Source organism: Phyllobates terribilis, unplaced genomic scaffold (genome assembly GCF_046119375.1).
Source record: "Phyllobates terribilis strain yellow unplaced genomic scaffold, ASM4611937v1 Scaffold_3__8_contigs__length_932513732, whole genome shotgun sequence".
Classification (NCBI taxonomy): domain Eukaryota; kingdom Metazoa; phylum Chordata; class Amphibia; order Anura; family Dendrobatidae; genus Phyllobates; species Phyllobates terribilis.
Genome location: NW_027362763.1, coordinates 616,730,585 through 616,751,651, shown reverse-complemented (window position 1 = coordinate 616,751,651; position 21,067 = coordinate 616,730,585). Strand labels below are relative to the sequence as shown.

General features: G+C 46.9%; 1 protein-coding gene across 3 annotated transcripts in view; it reads right to left on the bottom strand.

Moving 5' to 3' along the window:
* Positions 1-21,067, bottom strand: part of THBS2 (thrombospondin 2) — a 1,066,666-nt gene that overhangs the window by 886,102 nt on the left and 159,497 nt on the right. For 2 of the 3 annotated variants that reach the window (XM_073671497.1, XM_073671496.1), the window contains exon 2: positions 5,638-5,709. The exons of the other annotated variant lie outside the window; for it this stretch is intronic. In XM_073671497.1, the coding sequence (XP_073527598.1) occupies positions 5,638-5,704 (67 nt within the window). In that variant the 5' untranslated portion in view covers positions 5,705-5,709. The remainder of the gene's footprint in view (positions 1-5,637; positions 5,710-21,067) is intronic. 3 annotated transcript variants of the gene reach the window in all.

Sequence of the window (21,067 nt, the reverse complement as noted above, 5' to 3'; positions counted from 1 at the left end):
GGAACCAACAGACCTGGTGGTGAATACCCCATGGTCCTAAGGAGTGTGTCATTTTTGGTGTCACAAACAGGATTGTCGTAGCCCGGTATAACCAAGTACTGTGTGCCCCAGACTTTGTTGAACTGTATAATCACATCATTTGACGTCAGCCGAGGGGAAGCAGGAGGCCCCGATCTGGAACCGCCGGGTTAGCGATCCCTCGCGCATGCAGAGCAGCATACTGGTACGCCAGCAGAAACCCAGGACCTGGCTGAGGTTCACTAGGGGGGGGGGGGGGGGATGCCCAACCTAGAAGAGGATTCAGCTGCGGGTGCGGCCGCAGCAACTGTAATGCCTTTATCCTCGCCGTATATCCCAGGGGCGGCGTGGTTGCCTTAGTACTCAGGGGAGTCGAACACCCAGAGCAAATTTGAAGAGAGACTGCATAGTTTGTTCAAAGTGTACCCCCTGTCTGAGGAGCAAAAAGTCAGCATCCTTATAGGCCAGCTAATCGGTGGAGCCCAGAGGGAGGTGATGTCCTGGCCGAGCAGGGACAAAAGAACTGTTAAGCAAATCCTGGCCAGGTTGAAGGATACCTTTGACACCCGCACAGCAGCGGAGATTAAAATGAAGTTCTACGGGTTCAAACAAAGGGTGCAGGACAATGTATGGGACTATGTTCTAAACCTGCAGGAGGCGCTGCGGGCCATTAAACAGGTAGACCCCGACAGTGTGCGAGACGAGGGGCTCCTGTCTAACGCTCACCGGACACAGCTGCGCATTATGGCTCTGCAAAACCCTGATCTAGACTTTGCCCAATTTAAAGACTGGGCCAGCCGGGTGCTGCGAGAATCAACCCTGCACCCCTTCGGTGCCCAGCTATCACATACCATCAGGAGGCAGCATCCTTTCCCCCAGCACCTGTGGAGGCTGACGCGCAGACCCTAGATAATGACCACTCTGCAGACCTACGCCTTCAGGTCCAGGAGCTGACCAAAAGTGTGGCTACACTAACCAAAACCGTGCAGGCCATGCAAGTGTCTCCAAAGGAAAGAATCCAGCTGATTTCCAGTCCAGATGACGTGCCGTGGCGATGGCAGAGAAGAATTCACCGACCAGAGGGAGAGACCAGAACGGACAAACCATCTGCCGCCGCTGTCAAAAGGTGGGGCACATCGCAAGATTCTGCAATTTAAACTAGCAACCCCTGGGGCAGAGGGTCAACCTCCAGGAGTGAGATGACCACGTCCACAAAGCTGGCGAGACAAGTACGTGAGAGGACGACCGATCCTGCCTGTCGTGCTTGATGGCATCCCGATGAATGCGTTACTGGACACTGGTTCCCAGGTGACAACGATGCCATATATCCTTTTTAAACGGTACTGGGCTGATTAAGACATTACCCGCAGTCCAGATGAACACATTAACATCTTTGCCAGCAATGGTCAGCCCTAGCCTCAGGTGGAGTATAAGGAGGTGACCATAAAGGTTGGCCGAGTAGAATTGCCATCACAAGGGTTGATTATTGTAGATATTGATCGCTGAGAAAGCCATCATATGATAACCTTAGGCACAAATGTGATAGAGAATTGTCTTGGGGAAATTATTGTTTTATTGCAACAGGTTGCAGAGACTGCCAGTTCTAGTCAGCAAAGAGTTCTGCCGAAAGAGATCAAAGGCCTGATGCAGAGACAACAGGTAGAGCTGTCTGGTGGAGAAGTAGGCAGTATCAGAGTGAGTGATCCATTCCCCATTGCAATACCCTCTAGGAGTGAAATGTTAATATGGTGACGGGCAGCAATAGGTCTCAGGGGTCAAGATTATCAGGCGCCCAGGTATAACCCATGTACTCTGATAGTAGGCCCACCATCTTGATGGCCAGGGGGGTAGTCGATGTCCGCAAGGGGAGAGCACCGATAGGAATCCTGAATTGTGGGGAGAAAGAGGTCCATTTACCCGGGTATGCCACGCTTGCTAAGCTGTTCACTGTCAGTAACAACGCAATAAAGGCAGTGGACCCTTGCCTCCGTCCGAACAGGCGGAGGACAATGGCTCCAAGGGGCAGATGGAGGATTGGTTTCAGAAGCTACAAGTAGGCACTGACTCCACCCCTTCGCACCAAAAGCTTGGGGTGTACAGGGTGGTCCAAGAATATGAGCGAGTCTTTAGCAAACACTCATTAGACTTTGGGCAGGTAAAAGGGGTCCAACATCATATCCCCACAGGAGATCTTCCGCCCATTAAAGAGAGGTACCGGCCTGTACCCCCAGCACACTATCAATGTGCCAAGGGAATGTTACGGGAGATGAAGGAGTCTGGGATGATCAGAGATATTTTAGCCCCTGGGCAGCTCCATTAGTCCTTGTTAGAAAGAAAGATGGTACAATGAGGATGTGCGTTGATTATAGGCAGATTAACCGCATTACACATAAGGGCGCCTACCCATTACCCAGAATTCAAGAATCATTAGCTGCACTGAGATCCGCTAACTATTTCTCCACTTTAGATCTCCCCAGTGGGTATAGGCAGGTCCCGTGGCAGAGGCGTATAGAGAGAAGGCCGCGTTTACGACACCAATGGGCCTCTGCGAGTTCAACTGCATGCCACTCGGGCTCTGCAATGCCCCGGGAACATTCCAGCGGTTAATAGAGTGTTGCCTAGGACACAAAAACTTCGAAACCGTTCTGCTGTACCTGGACGATGTAATCATCTACTCAAAGACGTACGAAGGCCACCTGGCCGAGGTGTTCGAGGCCTTATCTGGTTTTGGCCTGAAAGTAAAGCCGTCCAAGTGCCACCTGTTGAAGCCCAAGGTGCAGTACCTGGGCCATGTGGTAAGTGCCGACGGTGTAGCACCAGACCCTGAAAAAGTCACCGAGATCAAGGACTGGCCAAGACCCTCCACTATCAAGGAAGTGCGGCAGTTCCTCAGGCTGGTAGGCTGCAGGACCACGCAGGACCTCTTATTTGTGGCGGCTGTGGTATAATTCTACTGAAGATTCATCAGAGAAATCCACCTTCTGCCACTTTTCCAGCGTCCATCTGTTTAGCAGGCTGTGGGACTTTGCAAATGCCACATGGTTTTTTATTTGCCTTTTGTTTAGTGCTGGCTTCTGGGCACTGATTCGACCATGGAGGCCATTTCGAGGCAGAATCCTACAAACTATTCTAGTTGACACAGGGACTTGAGGTGACCAGGCCTGTTGGAGCTCTGCTGCAGTGGAAGAGGGGCTTGCTTTGGATTTTTCTAACCAACAAACGTTCCTCCTGAGCAGTTGTCTTGCGGGGTCTGCTGGACCTGGGTTTGTCAAACACATCTCCAGTCTCTTCAAATCTTTTTTTAATTCTTTGTACTTGACGCTGAGACATATTAAAGGTGTCCGCCACCTCTGCAGTGGATCTGGTCTTCAGCCTCTTGATAATCAAGGCTTTGGTCGCAGGGTGGATTTTTGGCATGTTGTCAGAGCTCAAGTTGCAGTTCAAGTGAAGGTCTGGGGTGCTTGGTTTCTTTTTATACACACCCACTAATTAACCGATCATTTACTGAGCACTGGTGAGGATGTAAACTAGGATTGGGTGCATTATATGACCAGGCGACAAAACTTTTGTCTTGCCAAAATCTACCCATTCTGTGTTCATTAAATGATCAATATTTCAGCATTGATGCCAATTTATTTTCTTAAAATAAACCAAATTTGGGAGGGTTTCCGCTTTCAAAAGAGTAATTTATAAAACCAATGGATAAATTTAACGTCAGGTTATAAGCTTTTATTTACATAACATGGATAAGCGACATAACTTCCGTCAGGGAGTGTACTGCCCTGGTGCCTAGCTCTGCCCGTGGAGAGCTGCACTATCTCAGCTGTGTCACCATCAGCCCCAGTGGATCTGAATAACAGTGGCGTCCCCTAAACGAACTGTCCTTGTCCTTTTTATTGACCGCCTAGTGTCCCGGACCAGGTCACGCCCCCGTGACAATCTCAAGGAACCGACTGACCCGGTGGCGAGTACCACATGGTCCTAGGGGGCGAGTCAACCCAAAAAGACAGAATGCTGTCATAAATTGAAAGAGTACTTCAACAAATTATTAATTTAAGGGTGTGCATACATTTTTGCAACTATATTATTTTAGTTCTTTATTTTTCTGTCAGAAAATATTTCAGTTTATTTTTCAATTGAATTGCACATGTTATGGGTTAAATTACAGATGGAAAAAGTTCTGAAATTATTCTTTTTAATATGATTTTTTTTTTATTTGAGAAAAACTTGGCATTTTAACAGGGATGTGTACACTTTTTATACCCACTTTACTTTAAGGCTGCATGCCAACTATGTGTTTTTCAAGCGCTTTTGCTGCGGAATTTCCACAGCGTAAACGCTTGCAAAACGCTTGGGAATCCGTGCCCCAATGAAAATCTGCATGTTCTGTGCCCATGCTGCGGAATTTTCCGCAGCGGATTTGCCTTGCGGAAAAATCCGCACAATGTCCATTATTTGTGCGTTTCCGCATGCGGATTTGAGGTCCCAATGCATTTGAAAAACGCAAGTCAAATCCGCATGTAAAAACGCTGCAAAAACGCATCAAAACGCGTGTAAAATCCGCAAGCGTTTTTACTGCCAAGAACATGCAGAAACGCTGCGGAAATTTTCTGCTTCAATTCTGCATCGTGGGCACATAGCCTCAGTGATCAGACAATTGCAGGTTCACGTCTCCCAAATAGACTAAAATATAAAGTAACAATTGAAAAAATTAACTTTTAAAAATAAAAATTGTAAACATTTGAATCACCCACCTTTTTCCTCAGTCAAAATTTAGTACTAAAAAATAACCATATTTGGTATCATCAATCCCTCAAAATATAAAATTATTTAACCCATTTGCTAAACGCCATACAGAAAAAAAATTTAAATGTCATAATTGTGGTTTTTCAGTCACAACACACAAAAAAAATGCAATAAGAAACAAACAATCAAAACATTGTGTTTAGCCCAAATTATTAACAATAAAACTATCAGCTCAGGAAGCAAAGAAAACTTCCTCAACCAGCTCTACTTATGGGAAATTGAAAACCTTTACAGGTCTCGGGAAATAGCGACCACTAAAAATCTGATTTTTTTTCACCACTTAAAGAAAAAAAAAGCATTCAAGTTTGGCATCAGCATAATCACACTGACCTGGGAAATTATTTCTTGGTTATTTTTACCATACAATGATCTTGGTGAAAAAAAAGTAAATTCCACAATTTTTTTTACAACTTCATCCCATCCCATTTGGAAATGTTTTCCTGATTTTCAGTAAATTGTATGATAAAATGGATGGTGTCATCTAAAACTACAGCTCGACCACACATGGCTATGTCAATATAAAAATAAAAAAAGTTACAGTTCTTGGAAGAAAAGGAGGGAAAATGCAAATGTAAAAAAGAAAATTGGCTGTGGAGACAAGGGCTTGAGTGTATATTTACACATAGGCAGGTGTGTAGAAGTTTTGCCAAGCAGAGTACAACAGTGAATTTTGATAAATAGCCAAGGATTCTCTGCTTTAATGAGTTTCTATTACAAAAATGCATTTTTGACACAAAGTTCTGGTTCACACTGCAAAACCACTACTTGTAAATTAATTTTTAAATGATAATCAATCTGACCTAAAGAGCTTACCTTGAGCATGAAGTGAAGCACAGAATGTAAAAAAAATGGGCAACCACACTAAGTTTCTTTGCAGCATAACTCCTATGTACAAAAAAAAAAAGGAAAGACTTTAACTTGGTACTTTTCTCATCAGTCTTTTATTTCCCGTAAAAATATAAGGCTGTGTGCCCACGATGCGTTTTTTTAAGCGTTTCCGCAGCGGCAATTCCGCTGCGGAAACGCTTAAAAAACGCTTGGTAGAAGGTCTGCCATGTTCCCCAATGATGATCCGCATGTGCTGTGCACATGCTGCGGAAAATTCCGCTGCGGATTATCATTGCAGAAAAATATGCAGCACTACCATTAATTTTTGCGTAATCGCGGCGCTTTCGCTGCCATTGACTTGCATTGAATCGCATTATATCCGCATAACTACATGTGCACATGCGGATATTAAGCGTTTCAATGTGCGGATGGTACCCGGGTCTGGAGAAGAGGAGACTCTCCTCCAGACCCGGGTACCATAGTACCTGTAAAATAAAAGAATTTAAAATAAAAAATAAACATTATACTCACCTTTTGATGGCCCCCGGTCTCCTTAGCGATGCGTCCTGGCTCCCCGGCAACTCGCGATGGTCTAAAAGGACCTTCCATGACATCATTTAGTCATGTTACAGGTCATGCGACCGCCGATGTCAGCGGTCGTGTGACCTGTCACATGACTAAATGACATCATGGAAGGTCCTTTCAGACCACCGCGAGTCGCCCAACACACCGGATGCACCAGAGAAGGAGACCGGGGGCCATCAGAAGGTGAGTATAATGTTTATTTTTTATTTTTTACCATTTTTCTAACCATTAACTCCCACTCACACACCATCTGCTCATCTCTCCCACTATTTGGCGGTGTCCCCCAAGGTTCAGTTCTAGGACCCCTGCTCTTCTCCATCTACATATTTCATCTTTCTTCTATGCTATATTTCTAAAACTTAACATGGATAAAACCGAATTCATCATCTGTCCACCATCTCATTCAACCCCCCGAACTTACCTATCCATCAAAGTCAATGGCTGCCCACTCTCCCCAGTCCCCCAAGCTTGACTATTAAGTCTCCTTTAAACATGAGATCCAAGCCTTTTCACTTCCTGCCGACTCCAACTCCAAAATATCTTTTGGATCCGCACATTCCTCAACCATGAATCTGCAAAACAACAGTGTATGCCCTCATCATCTCCCGCCTCGACTACTGCAACCTCCTGCTCTGTGGCCTCCCTTCTAACTCTCTCGCACCCCTCTAATCTATCCTAAATTCTTCTGGCTGACTAATCCACCTGTCATCCTGCTATTACCCGGCTTCTTCCCATCCGTCAATCCCTGCACTGGCTCCCCGTTGCCCAGAGACTTCAGTTCAAAACCTTAACTTTGGCATACAAAGCCATCCAAAACCTGACTCCTCCATACATCTAAGACCTAGTCTACCGGTATTTACCTGAACGCAACCTCTGATCCTAACCAGACCTCCTTCTCTACTCCCCTCTTTTTTCCTCTTACCACAATCACATACAAGATTTTTCCCGTGCATCTCCCCTACTCTGGAACTCTCTACCTCAACATCAGACTCTCACCTACCATGGAAACCTTCGAAACTAAGCTGAAGACCTCCCTCTTCTGATAAGCGTACAACCTGCAGCAATCCTCGCCCATAATACCGATGCTCGAACAGCTCTACCCTCCTGTACCAGTTGGTGATTCTTTTTTGTTCAAGATTTGTGTACTTGTTGTTTGCTATGTATACCCCTTTTCACGTGTAAAACGCCATGGAATAAATGGCGTTGTAATAATAAATAATAATAATTATACTATTTGTACTGTGGGTCAATTGATGCCACTTTTCTTAGTGTCTGCCTCTAATTTGAGCTGTTTTGGCAGCTTTTGGGCCCCTTTGAAGGTGTTGTTTATTCGTTTTGCTTTTGCCTCCCATTGAATGGAATGGGATTGAGTATGTTCAATGAACTGTTCGGTGAACATCGGGAAGTTCGCCAAGTTGAAACGAACCGAACATTGAAAGGTTCGCTCATCTCTAGTGATAATAAGCAAGAACAGATGATGGTCACCTGCGCTACAGAGGGTGCTATCCATACCACCTTCATCCCATCTGTTCAGCGTGGATAGGCTGAAGTTGAGGAGGAGGAGAGGGAGGAGGAACAGGAGGAAATGGATAATCGTCCTCCTGGTGGCCACAGGAAAGTCTTGCCTGTTGGGAGTCTGGCACACATGGCTGACTTTATGCCCCCTGCCTTTCTTGTGACCCTCGCGTTATATGCAGTTTGACCAACATGGATTACTGGCTGTTCACATTTCTTGACCCACGCTACTAGGAGAACTTTCTACCTCTCCTTCCTGCAGCGGAGAGTGCTAGTAAAATGGTGCAATACCACAAGGCCCTAGTTGAACAATTAATACAAAAATTCTTGTGACATCACAGCATTTAATCTTAATTATCCAGAAGTCAATTTTCAGTAGGCCAAGAGACATAAGGCCATTCTTATATGAGCCTTTAATGTTGACTCTTGAGTTGATGTTTGTTGCAGCTTATTGTCTGCTCTCTTTCTGAGAAAGGGATGCAGGGTCATTTAACAATCGATGTTTGCCAATATGTTGATTATCCATTGTATGAGTCCATGTAGTTTGTGGACTTACAAAACAAAAGAGGAAAAACTAGGCAGATTGAGTATTTAATCAAACAATGCGAGTTGATCTCATCCTATCTTCCCCCTGACCTGTTGATGATGACCTGAACCACAGATGTGGGTATAAAAAGGAATTTTTTATCCTTCAGCTAGGAGAGAGTGACTTGACAAAACCACAGCCAGGAACACTCTACAGGACAGCTGCTAGAAGACCATGGCTCCATCAAGAGGGACACAGATTTGACAGTCTACAGGGTGCCAGCTTAAGGACCAAAGCCCTAGCTGAAAGAATACAGATCTGCTCCATTGACCATCACTGAACCTATGGATACGTTTGGGGAAGCCAGGATTGGGACCCACCGGTCATCTGCCCCCATGGAGACGTTCGGAGAAACCAGGTTGTGACCCTCAGGTCAACTGTCCACATGGATATGATTGAAGAAGCCAGGATTGGGACCCACAGGTCACCTGACTCCATGGAGATGTTCAGAGAAGACAGTTTGCAAACCGCCGGTCGCCTGACCATGTACCTCAGTGGACTGTCAGCTTCCCAAGCTTTTCGTTACCTCCTCTCTGACACTGGTGGGGGTATTTGGCCCTGGAAGGCCCAAAGTCGCAGTGGCTCTAATGCCAGTGAGTCAGTGGAAGGGTGAGACTCTCATTTTGTACCATCTTGGGTATTTTGCTGGGATTGTCCTATGTGTTATTTCCTGTTTGGTGGTTCAAAAAAGTATAGTCACACCGTTTTATCCTCATCCTATGTTGTCTGAGTAGAATTCTGTGCATGAGAAAGGAGAGCAGGAATTCAGTGGGATGAGCCCTAGTCCATGCAGTCACAGGCCAGTGGACAAAAGCACCCACTAACTCCCCCCCCCACCCCGTGTCTCCACAATTCAATCTGACAACACTGGTGGCAGAGGTCAACTATTGGGTATCAAAGTTGCACAAGTTGCATAAACTGTCCCTCTATGCCTTGGAGTTGCTGGCCTGTCCAGCCACTAGAGTTTTATCGGGAGGAGGTTTATAGTGCTGCTGGGGACATAATAACTGATTATCTCATTCGCCTATCAAATGAAAATTCTGACAGGCTGATTCTTATCAAAATGAACAAAGCCTGGATTGGCCCAGACTTCGCAACCCCACCGAATGACAGCAGCGGAACAGAAAGCCAATTCTAATGTTCTTTATCTACTGATGTATTCCATGCACCCTTCCCACTCAAACAAGGGTATACGGTTCTGGTTTTCTTCTTTTTTGTATCCTCCTCCTCCACAATATCTACAGTGCCATGATGTGACCCTAGCTCAATTTTTACAGCGTGTGTATGATGCCCTACTACATAATTATTACAGGATGTGTATGAAGCCTACTTCAACAATTCTCTTACATATATGTATATGTATACCCCCAGGGGTAAATGTTTTCAGCCCTTGCACATAGTGCAAAGGCTTTACCAGTCTAGGACTCCCATTCCATACAAATGGTAAAAACATGTTTTCTGAGGCCTTCTTCTGCAAATCTTCCAGGGTGTATTAGGGTGCCTCATTCTAATTTTTGGAAGCCCTTGCACATAGTGCATATGCTTTACTTTGGAGGGAAAAATTAGTTCTCTTTCCTCTTGGGCCCCTGTGCAGAAGCACAGGTTGCACTAATGATATGTCGTCCCCTGAGAGGTATTAAAGCTTCTATACGTAAAGCTGCATTTTTATAGACGAATGCCTCAAAATGCACCTCTTGTGCCCCAGGATGGGTTGGAGAAGTTTCCCCCACATGAGACAAGGTAGACACATACCAGATTCAAAAAAGGCAGTGGAACACTATATGAGATATGGGACAGTTTCATTAGACCCCCCCCAGCACCCAGGTCCTGATGCACAGGGTAGTCTGACAAGTATGGAAAAGTTTTGGAAGACGATGAAGCAGTACCTAGCCAACCGTACCAGAGTCCTCCATAGTTCCTCTGTGCCGTACAACTATTGGGTATTCAAGCCGGATATGTGGCATGAACTGTCCTTTATGCCTTGGAGGTGCTGGCCTGCCCTGCCGCTAGCATTTTGTCAGAGCGTGTTTTTAGTGCCACCGGGGACATAATAACTTAAATGAAAATGCTGACAGGCTGACTCATCAAAATGAACAAGGCATGGATTGGTCCATACTTCTCAACCCCACCGAATGACACAAGTGGAACATAAAGCCAATTAAAATGTTCCCTTTATTTTTTATGGTTTATTCTTTTTTGTGTCCTCATCATCCAACATATCAATAGGGTGATCATGAGACCCTCACTCTTAAATTTTACAGGACATGTTTGATGCCCTCCATCATTTTTAGACGCCTACCTCTAAAAATCTCTTACATAGATTTTTAAATGTAAAGGTTTTTCAGTCCTTGCACTTAGTGCATAGGCTTTATGAATCAAGGAGTCCCACTACCTGACAATTTTAACAGATTGTGTATGAGGCCCTCCTTTATGTCTAATACAGGGTGTATCGGAGACAATATTCTTTCTAGTTTTTGGCAGTTATTAATAGGAAAAAGAGTAGCCCTGAAAAGGACTGTTTTTAGGTGGCAGCAGCACTACTTGGTGCATAGGCTTTACAAGTGTAGGAGTCCCACCTCCTTACAATATTTCAGAAATCTCATGCACGATTCCTTTTTTTATGACTCAAATGGAAAACCGCTGCATTTTTTAAAGAAGCAGCATGTCAATTATTCCAGCTTTTTTGCAGCATTTTTTCACCATTGAAAGCAATGAGAGTGTATAAAAAACAGCAAAAACGCTATGTGTGAACATAGCCTGAAGGGGTGGAGGAATTTTTTCTTTCTCTGTTTAATTTTGCCATTTATACAAATAATTATACAGGAAAGAATGTTTCCTAACATTTTTTCCTGTAAAATTCATTTTATCTTCAGTTTTGTAGGTTTTATTTTCAGTCTGTAAAAGTGGTGTAATACTCTGACAACTTTTTTCACAGCAGCTATCTGGGGGTCAATGCATCCTGGCATCTTCCCCATGCTGTTCCAATACCATTTCAGAACTGTTTCCATCCATTTCAGCGATTGTCCTGCCTTTTCAACTCTCCTGCTAAGGTCCTCTGGAAAAATGCTCAAGTTTCCCATTGACTTCAATTACACTCGTTATTCGAGTCAAACCCGTCTGAGCATCCGACTTGCTTGATTCGAGTACCGAGCACTAGAGAATTTTAGTGCTCACTCATCATTAACCCTTTTACCCCCCCAAGCCAGTTTTCACCTTCATGACCTGGCAAAATTTTACAATTCTGACCAGTGTCACTTTATGTGGTAACAACTCTGGAACATTTCAACAGATTCCACTAATTCTGAGATATTTTTTCTGACATACTGTACTTCCTGATAGTGGTAAAATGTATTTAATATGACTTGAGTTTGTGAAAAAACGGAAATTTGACAAAAATTTGGAAAATTTAGCAATTTTCAAACACTTAATTTTTATGCCTTTAATTCAGAGAATTATGTCAAATAAGTGAAGTAGAATTGGGTATAACTAATATCCACAAAAAAATAGCCAAAGCAATGAAGTGGTAACTAGATTAAAATAAAACCTTTAATTATAATTTCTTAAAAATTCATCATAACCATAAAAAGGTCATCCGACCTTAAGTGCAAATACAACCCCTGGCAAAAATTATGGAATCACCGGGCTCGGAGGATGTTCATTCAGTTGTTTAATGTTGTTGAAAAAAAAACTGATCACAGACATGGCACAAAACTAAAGTCATTTCAAATGGCAACTTTAGGGGTTTAAGAAACACTAAAAGAAATCAAGATTAAAAATGTGGTACTCAGTAAGGGTCATTTTTTTCAGACCAAGCAGAGGGAAAAAAATATGGAATCACTCAATTCGGAGGAAAAAATTATGGAATCATGAAAAACAAACACACAAAAGAACACTCCAATACATCACTAGTATTTTGTTGCACCACCTCTGGTTTTAATAACAGCTTGCAGTCTCTGAGGCATGGACTTAATGAGTGACAAACAGTACTCTTCATCAATCTGGCTCCAACTTTCTGACTGCTGTTGCCAGATCAGCTTTGCAGGTTGGAGCCTTGTCATGGACCATTTTCTTCAACTTCCACTAAAGATTTTCAATTGGATTGAGATCCGGACTATTTGCAGGCCATGACATTGAACTTATGTGTCTTCTCTCAAGGAATGTTTTCACAGTTTTTGCTCTATGGCAGGATGCACTATCATCTTGAAAAATTATGTCATCATTCCCAAACAACCTTTCAATTGATGGGATAAGAAAACTGTCCAACATATCAATGTAAACTTGGGCATTTATTGAAGATGTAATGACAACCATCTCCCCAGTGCCTTTACCTGACATGCAGCCCCATATCATCAATGACTGTGGAAATTTGCATGTTCTCTTCATGCAGTCGTCTTTATAAATCTCATTGGAACGGCACCAAACAAAAGATCCAGCATCATCACCTTGCCCAATGCAGATTCGCGATTCATCACTGAATATGACTTTCATCCAGTCATCCACAGTCCACGATTGCTTTTCCTTAGCCAATTGTAACCTTGTTTTTTTCTATTTAGGTGTTAATGATGGCTTATGTTTAGCTTTTCTGTATGTAAATCCCATTTCCTTTAGGCAATTTCCTACAGTTCGGTCACAGACATTGACTCCAGTTTCCTCCCATTCGCTCCTCATTTGTTTTGTTGTGCATTTCCTGTTTCAGAGACATCTTGCTTTAAGTTTCTGTTCTTGACGCTTTGATGTCTTCCTTGGTCTACCAGTATGTTTGTCTTTAACAACCTTCCCATGTTGTTTGTATTTGGTCCAGATTTTAGACACAGCTGACTGTGAACAACCAACATCTTTTGCAACATTGCGTAATGATTTACCTTCTTTTAAGAGTTTGATAATCCTCTCCTTTGTTTCAATTGACATCTCTCGTGTTGGAGCCATGATTCATGTCAGTCCACTTGGTGCAACAGTTCTCCAAGGTGTGATCACTCCTTTTTAGATGCAGGCTAACCAGCAGATCTAATTTGATGCAGGTGTTAGTTTTGGAAATGAAAATTTTCCAGGGTGATTCCATAATTTTTTCCTCAGAATTGAGTGATTCCATAATTTTTTCCCTATGCTTGGTCTGAAAGAAAACACTCTTACTGAGTACCACATTTTTAATCTTGATATCTTTTAGTGTTTCTTAAAGCCCTAAAGTTGCTATTTGAAATGACTTTAGTTTTGTGCCATGTCTGTGATCTGCTTTTTTTTAACAACATTAAACAACTGAATTAACATCCTCCGAGCCTGGTGATTCCATAATTTTTGCCAGGGGTTGTATTAGTGCCACAAGTGCTCTAGTGCAAGACGTATAAAATAATGAAACATACAACAATATTTGTGTAATGGCCTCTGCAGGGATCCAAAACATATGTAAGCAATAGGCAGCCACAATTTCTAATTGTTGTGTGCCTTAATACATGTTGGAAATGGGCTAATGGGCGTCCATTAGCCATATCAAGGGAAGACCATATCATGCAGTTACTCATTTCTCAAAAAAAGGAACAGTCTTACCCTTTGTAATCTTAACTAACATAGAGAAACAACCCACATCGATCCAAACCTATGTCCATATGATGCCCATGTAACTGGGTATTGTGTATAGGAACATCACTCCCGACGCTTTTCCTCTTGTTTTAGACTCATCAGTGGAGATTCAAGGTTGGTATGTTAACATGGAATTGTCACGCCAGGTGCGGGGAAGACTATGTGCAACATGAAGGGATGAGGGGAAGGGGACCTAGACACAAGGGAAAGGGGGGTTGAGACCCCCTAGGCTGATCTGATATCACCCTGTCTCCCCTTAAATCCCTATACTGGTTCTTCACCAATCGCCGCAAAGGAACCTAAAACCCTGTATTTCATTAGAGATAGGCCCTGGCTAGGGAAGGGGGGATGAGCACTAGTCAGTTCCCACTAACAACTAAAGACAACAAGGTAGACAGACACAGGGAAAATAGCTTAGCTTGAGCTGACTTCAGAGAGATTACACACACATCCTCTTAGCACCAAAGAGGAGGTAAGCAGACTGCACTAGCTCCAAGCTTTCACCAGGAAACATGTGAAAATCACCGGCGCCTCCCTCTAGCAACAGCAAGTATTTAAACACTCAGGCCTGGGTGTCAACTAGCCGGTGGGAGGAAGCCGCTGGGTCCTAGAGTGAGACAGCTAAGAAGGGATCTTCTGCAACCAACTGCAGGGCGACTGTCACTTCTGACACACCTGTGACAGAAACACACCATGCTCTCTATACAATGTCTCTGGTCTCACAAAAAACCCAGTGCAGCTTGTGAATGAAGACTCACCTATTTAAATGTAGTCTGACCGCGCTATTGCATGTGGGAGAAGTTCTAAAACAAAGAGGAACCACAAGCCTCCCATGTGGCAGCCCCTCCACTGAAAGCCAGGCCTTTCATCTGACTGGTAACTGACCCTTATTAATATCTGCTTATATCTTTTGTACCACTACTATTGTGTTTGCATCTCTGACCATTATGTATGTAGTGTAATGTCTAGTGTGCCCTTAAGGCAATTAAATATATAATTTAACCTTGGGATGCTCTTTTATCCAGATTCACTAACTCACACGTCCGTTATTTGGCTTAATCCTCATGCTACCGGGGCAGGTTTCTGGCCCTATATAATTCCTGTTAACGGAAACTAATAGAAACTGGTGGCAGCTCTACCATGCTGATAAGGTTCTGCTTCACTGGGGCTAGTGAAGGGGCCTCTTAGCCTGTCAGGGGTGTGAGTGAGTGTGGTGTCACATCAGTGACTGAGTGGTGCCTTCCTGTACCCGTGTGGACAGGGGGTGCCTGTGTAGAACTGTATCAATCTGACGTTACGCATCTTCTAGGGGGTGTGGAACGTCACGTTGGTGCAACTGGCGGATCCGTATCACGTGTTCCATCTGACATAATTGTGACATCAGGCAAGTGGCAGGGTGTGGATTCTTCACAAGAGGTGGCAAGCGGTGTGGGATCGAGATAATAGTGTGTTTGAGTGTGGACCGCATACTTACAGACACTAAAGACTGCCAGTAGTAGTTTTTGCTGCTGGGATCTTAAGATCAGCTCAGCACTAGACAGTCCGAGTGCAAAAACTGTAAGGTGCGTGGGTGCATTTCGGTGTCAGTGACCATAGAGCGCAAGGATGACCAGTGGCACCAGGGGCAGAATCAAGGAGATGGCCAATGCTCCGGATGGTGTGGTGGTGGGAGACGGTGTAGCTCCAGAATAAGGTGTCCCGCCCAGTCTCCGCAGAGAGTTGCCGCCGGTCGGTCCCGCAGTGGGCCACCCACCAACTGACCATCCTCCCAGCCAGGCAGGCTTGGAGGACCTTGTGCAAGCTGCCTGTGCCAGTCTCATGGCTGGAGACAAGGCCACCTATGAGGCCCTCACAGCCGCAAAGGAATGTCCCGAGGCAGCCGCCGCAGCAGAATGTCAGCGGTAGCGCGTGCACCAGGGAAAAATGCTTCAGCTCCGGCTGCAGGCCCCAGCCAGTCGCGAGTCCCCTGAGATCCGAGTCCCAAAGCTATGGGCGGAGGACTTCCCCCTCCTGGACAAAGGAGGGGACTTGGACACTTTCTTGCTGGCATTTGAGAAAACCTGCCATCAATACTATCTGCCTGAGGACCAGTGGGTCCGGTTCTTAACCCCTCACCTTAGGGTAAGGCACAGGAAATTTTTTGGGTACCTGCCCAGTGAGACCACCCTGAGCTATGAGGACACCAAGAAGGCTCTAGTCCGGCAGAACAACAACACCCGAGTCGTACCAGAAGAAGCTCCGGAGTATGCAGCGTGGTCCTGCAGACAGCTGGGTCGATCACATGCGGGCCCTACTGAGAGCCGTTAATCAATGGACCACGGGACTGGAGCTCACCACAGTCCAGCAGCTGAAGGACCTCATCGCAACTGAGCACTTTCTGTGGAACTGCCCGGAGGACCTCCAACAGTATCTCTGCGACCGGAAGCCAAAGGGGGCCTCTGCAACAGAGAGACTTGCTGACAAGTACTCCAACAACAGGACTCCAGAGGCCAAGAAACTTGCCGGCTGGAGAGGGAGTTAGATGAACGCGGTGCCCACTGTACCTGCCCCAAGGCCCAAGGGGGCACCCACCCATGCTTTCCTCTCCACGCCAGTAGGGGAACTTTGGAAACAGCTGGGCCACTTCAAAGCCATGTGTCCCCAGCACCAGAAGGGCCGGTTCCCGTCCCAGAAACCGTCCACTGTTTTGTGTGTGAGTGGGGGTGGTGGGAGGTCCCTTGACAACCTTCAGACCGTCACCATAGGCCACACCAGGGCCATGGGACTGCGAGACACCGGCGCTGAGATGTCTCTTGTGCGGCCTGAACTGGTGTCGTCCCAGGATTTTATACCTGGGAAAACTCTCGCCGTCTCGTCGTCGTCCCATCGCCAAGGTATATTTGGACTGGGGTGCCGGGAGGGGAGGGTAACTCCAAACATTCCCGTGAGTGTTTTACTTGGGAGAGACTTGGGGTGGCTAGTGTCCCACTATGTGGCCACTGTACCCCCAAGGCCTGATCCTTCAGACGTCATTACCACCCCTCTTGATGCCAATGTTATTAACATGCCTACTGATAGGGATATGGGGGTGGGTGATGTACTGTGTCCCTCTCCTCTCAGGGGATAGAGGAGATCAATCAAGTCATTAGAGTGTGGCCAGCCGGCGGGCTGGAGCAGTTTGTCCTGTGAGGTTGTCACAGAGGGGACAGACAGGGGCACACAGCTGCGGAAGGGGAATATGCCATGGAAGGTGGGGCAGTCCCAGGAGTGGTAGTGCTCCCAGGTAAGACTGCATGGCAGGGTTCCTCCATAACTGGGATGTCAGAAGGCCAGGGTAGTCAGTCTAGACCAGCGGCTTGGTCAGAGGCAGAGAAGTGGGCGCTACCCGCGGTCGCAGCGGCCGTGGCCGCTGTCACGCGCAGTGGTGGCACACAGGCCCCAGTGGCCCCTCGGGAGTCTGACGGCTTCTCTCCTCCCGACCAAGTGGCAGCCGGAGGCCAGGAGACAGGTCCTGGGGTACTGATAGAAGACATGGCAGTTTCGTCTATTCTGGCCATGTCCAGTCAGGATTTTAGGCGGCGTTGGAGACAGACGACAGCCTGAAAGCTCTTTAAGAGCAGGTGGCACAGCCTCCCTCAGACTCAGATCTCGAGCGGATGGTCTGGGACCTAACATGGCTGTACCGGGTAACGGTCCAGCGAGGTTCACCGTAGTGGTACCCTATCTGTTCAGGGCGGAGTTGTTGCGGATGGTGCACGAGATTCTGATGGCCGGACATCTAGGGATCACTAAGGCCAAGGCCAGGCTAGCCCAGCATTTCTACTGGCCAAGTATGGGGGATGAGGCAACTGCCTACTGCCTGTCATGTGACACCTGTCAGAGGGTGGGGAAGGCAGGGCGGCGCCCAAAGCCCCAATGGTAACTCTGCCCATCATTGAAGAGCCTTTCAGAAGGGTGGCTGTGGATTTGGTTGGCCCGATGGCCAATCCCAGCAGCTCCGAGAAACGCTTCATTCTGACGGTAGCAGACTATGCCACCCGGTACACGGTAGCGATAGCCTCGTGTCTATTCCATTTGGGCCGACAAGGTGGCCACTGTCTTACTGGAGATTACCTCCCGAGTGGGTTTTCCCCAGGAAATGCTCACCAACCGGAGGACCCAGTTCATGTTGCAGCTGATGGAGTCCCTCTGTAAGCAAATACAAGTGCAACATCTGGTGACCAGCTTGTACCACCCACAGACCAATGGACTGTGCGAACGGTTCAATGCCACCATGAAGCAGATGCTTAAGATGTTGGTTGACTCCCACGGGCGCGACTGTGAGTGATACCCCCCACACCAGCTATATCCCTACCGGGAGATTCCACAGGGCTCAATGGGGTTCTCCCCCTTTGAGCTCCTCTACGGCCGGCATGCGCAAGGCCCCCTGGCTCTGGTGAAGGAGGTCTGGGAAAGGGACTTAGCCACCCCTGGAGTGTCGGTCATCGAATATGTTGTGCGCTTCTGTGACAAAATGCAGGCCTTGGCGCAGCTGGTGCACGATAATATGACCAGAAGCTATGCTATAACCAGAATGCTTGTGAGAGGACCTACCAGGTGGGTCAAAAAGTGTGGGTACTGGTCCCTGTACCCCAGGACAAGCTTCAGGCGGCCTGGGAAGGCCCATACCTCATGCACTAGTGGCTCAACGCCGTAACGTACCTGGTCACCTTGGACCACACCCAGAGAAGGCGGAAGGCCTTCCACGTAAACATGATGAAGGCCCATCATGAGTGGGAGGCCTGCACCCTCCCCATATGCAATCTATAAGAGGAAGTAGATGCGGAGACCTCCCGGTCATGCTCGTCCAGGCTAGGGCAGGTGAGACCATCGAGGACGTGGAGTTTTGCCACCAGCTGTTGTCAGACACAGCTGTGGGCAACCCTACACCCCTTCCGGGATGTGTTCAGAAACAAGCCCGGAAGGACAGAGTCGGTCATCCATCACGTGGACACCGGAGATCATCCCCCAATCCGGCGTTCAGCATATCGGGTCTCTCTGGAGGTACAGCAGCATATGCGGCAGGAGATTGACGAGATGCTGAAGAAGGGGGTCATCCAACCATCCAGCAGCACTTGGGCCTCGCCTGTGGTCCTTGTCCCAAAGAAGGACTGGACAAACCCAGTTCCGCATGGACTGGGGGCTCAATGCTGTCACGGTCACCGATGCGTACCCAAGGCCGCGCATCTATGACCTGCTCGATCAGTTGGCCGGAGCCAAGTAGCAGACCATCATGGATCTGAGCCGGGGATATTGGCAGATTCCCCTGACCCCCGAGACACGGGAAAGCTCTGCCTTTATCACCCCATTCGGACTGTACGCATCCACGTTGATGCCATTTGGCATGAAGAATGCCCCTGCCACTTTTCAGCGGATGGTCAACACACTGCTCAAGGAACTCGAAGGGTACAAGGCCGCGTACCTGAATTACACTGCCATCTTCAGTCCCACCTGGGAGGATCACCTGGAGCATCTGGTGCAGGTGCACGGGCGGATCCAATGGACAAGCTTGACCTTTAAGCCGAAAAAGTGCCAGCTGGGTATGAGTGAGGTCCACTACCTGGGACACCGGGTAGGTGAGGGAGCTCTAAAGCCAGTGCCTGGGAAGGTGGATGCCATCACATCCTGGCCCAGCCTCAGTAACCAAGAAACAGGTGATGTCCTTTCTGGGCACCACCGGCTACTATAGGAGGTTCGTCCCTCACTATACTATCTTGGCGAAGCCCCTGACGGCCCTCACCAAGAAGAAGCTAACCTCCGCAGTCAATTGGACAAATGACTGTGAGGCGGCCTTCTGGGCACTGAAGACCGCCGTTTCTAGCTCCCCGGTACTACAGGCAGCCGACTTAACGCGGCCATTTGTAGTGCAGACCAACGCCAGTGACTTTGACCTCAGTGCTGTGCTCAGCCAGGTCGACAATACGGGCAATGAACACCCTTTTTTGTACCTGAGCCGGAAGCCTATTCCACGATGGAGAAGGAATGTCTGGCAATTGTGTGGGCCCTGCAACGTCTGCAGCCATACTTGTACGGACGCCAATTTACTGTGGAAACAGACCACAATCCCCTCAGCTGGTTACACATCGTATCCGGCACAAATGGGAAGTTGCTACGCTGGAGGCTCGCGTTCCAGCAGTACCACTTCCCTATTTGCCACAAAAAGTGCCGCAACCATGGCAATAGCAACAGCTTATCCCAACAAGGGGAAGTTGTGGACGGGTGAGCAGGGGAACACTGGGTGGTGCTGCCCTCTAGCACCCTCTAAAGGGGGAGGTGTGAATAATACTGAAGATATAATCCCATGTCAATCATTGTGCCCTGTTTGGCGGGGGATTATACAGATGTACAGTGTACAGCTGTAACTGGACACATTTGCAGCAAGCGGAAGAGAGGGGACTGAGAGACAGTGAGTGACAAAACCCCCCACCAGCAGCTGTAGAGCTGCTACAGGAAGGCCCCCTGTGAACCCCAACCATGTGGCATATCCTTTGTGTCAGACAAGTATAATTCAATACCGAGTTATTGGAATACGATACATCCCAGTGATACACCAAATACTGTCGATTTTTGGAACCACCCAAACATGAAGAATGTCATCCTAGCTTCCAGCACAGTCTAGCAAGCAGGCATAGGGAGATACACGGCACAGCCTTTCGGAAACCTCTAGGGCCAGTGTTTGTTCTCCACGTGTAGCTGGGCCCGGCTGGATCTGATGACACCAGAACCGGCACCCTAGGACTGTCCATTAAGGAAGTATAGCCCATTTTAGTTTTTGGAGCTTTTAGCTGAGAGAGGCCAGGGGTGGAGATTTAGGTCCAGACAGAGGGCAGGAGGGGGAGTGACCCAGAGGAGTTAAGAGCTTCAGCAGCCCTAGCTCCGTGTCTTTTTTCCAGGGAGGTCGTATGGGACTAGTCCTGCAACAAAGGGGACCAGAAGCCTCCCATGTGGCAGACCCTCCTCCGAAAGCCAGGACTTTCATCTGACTGGTAACTGACTCTTAATATCTGCTTATATCTTTTGTACCACTACTATTGTGTTTGCATCTTTGACCATTATGCATGTATAACTCTTATATATATAGTGTAATGTGCCCTTAAGACGATTAACTATATAATTTAACCTTGGGCTGCTTTTTTA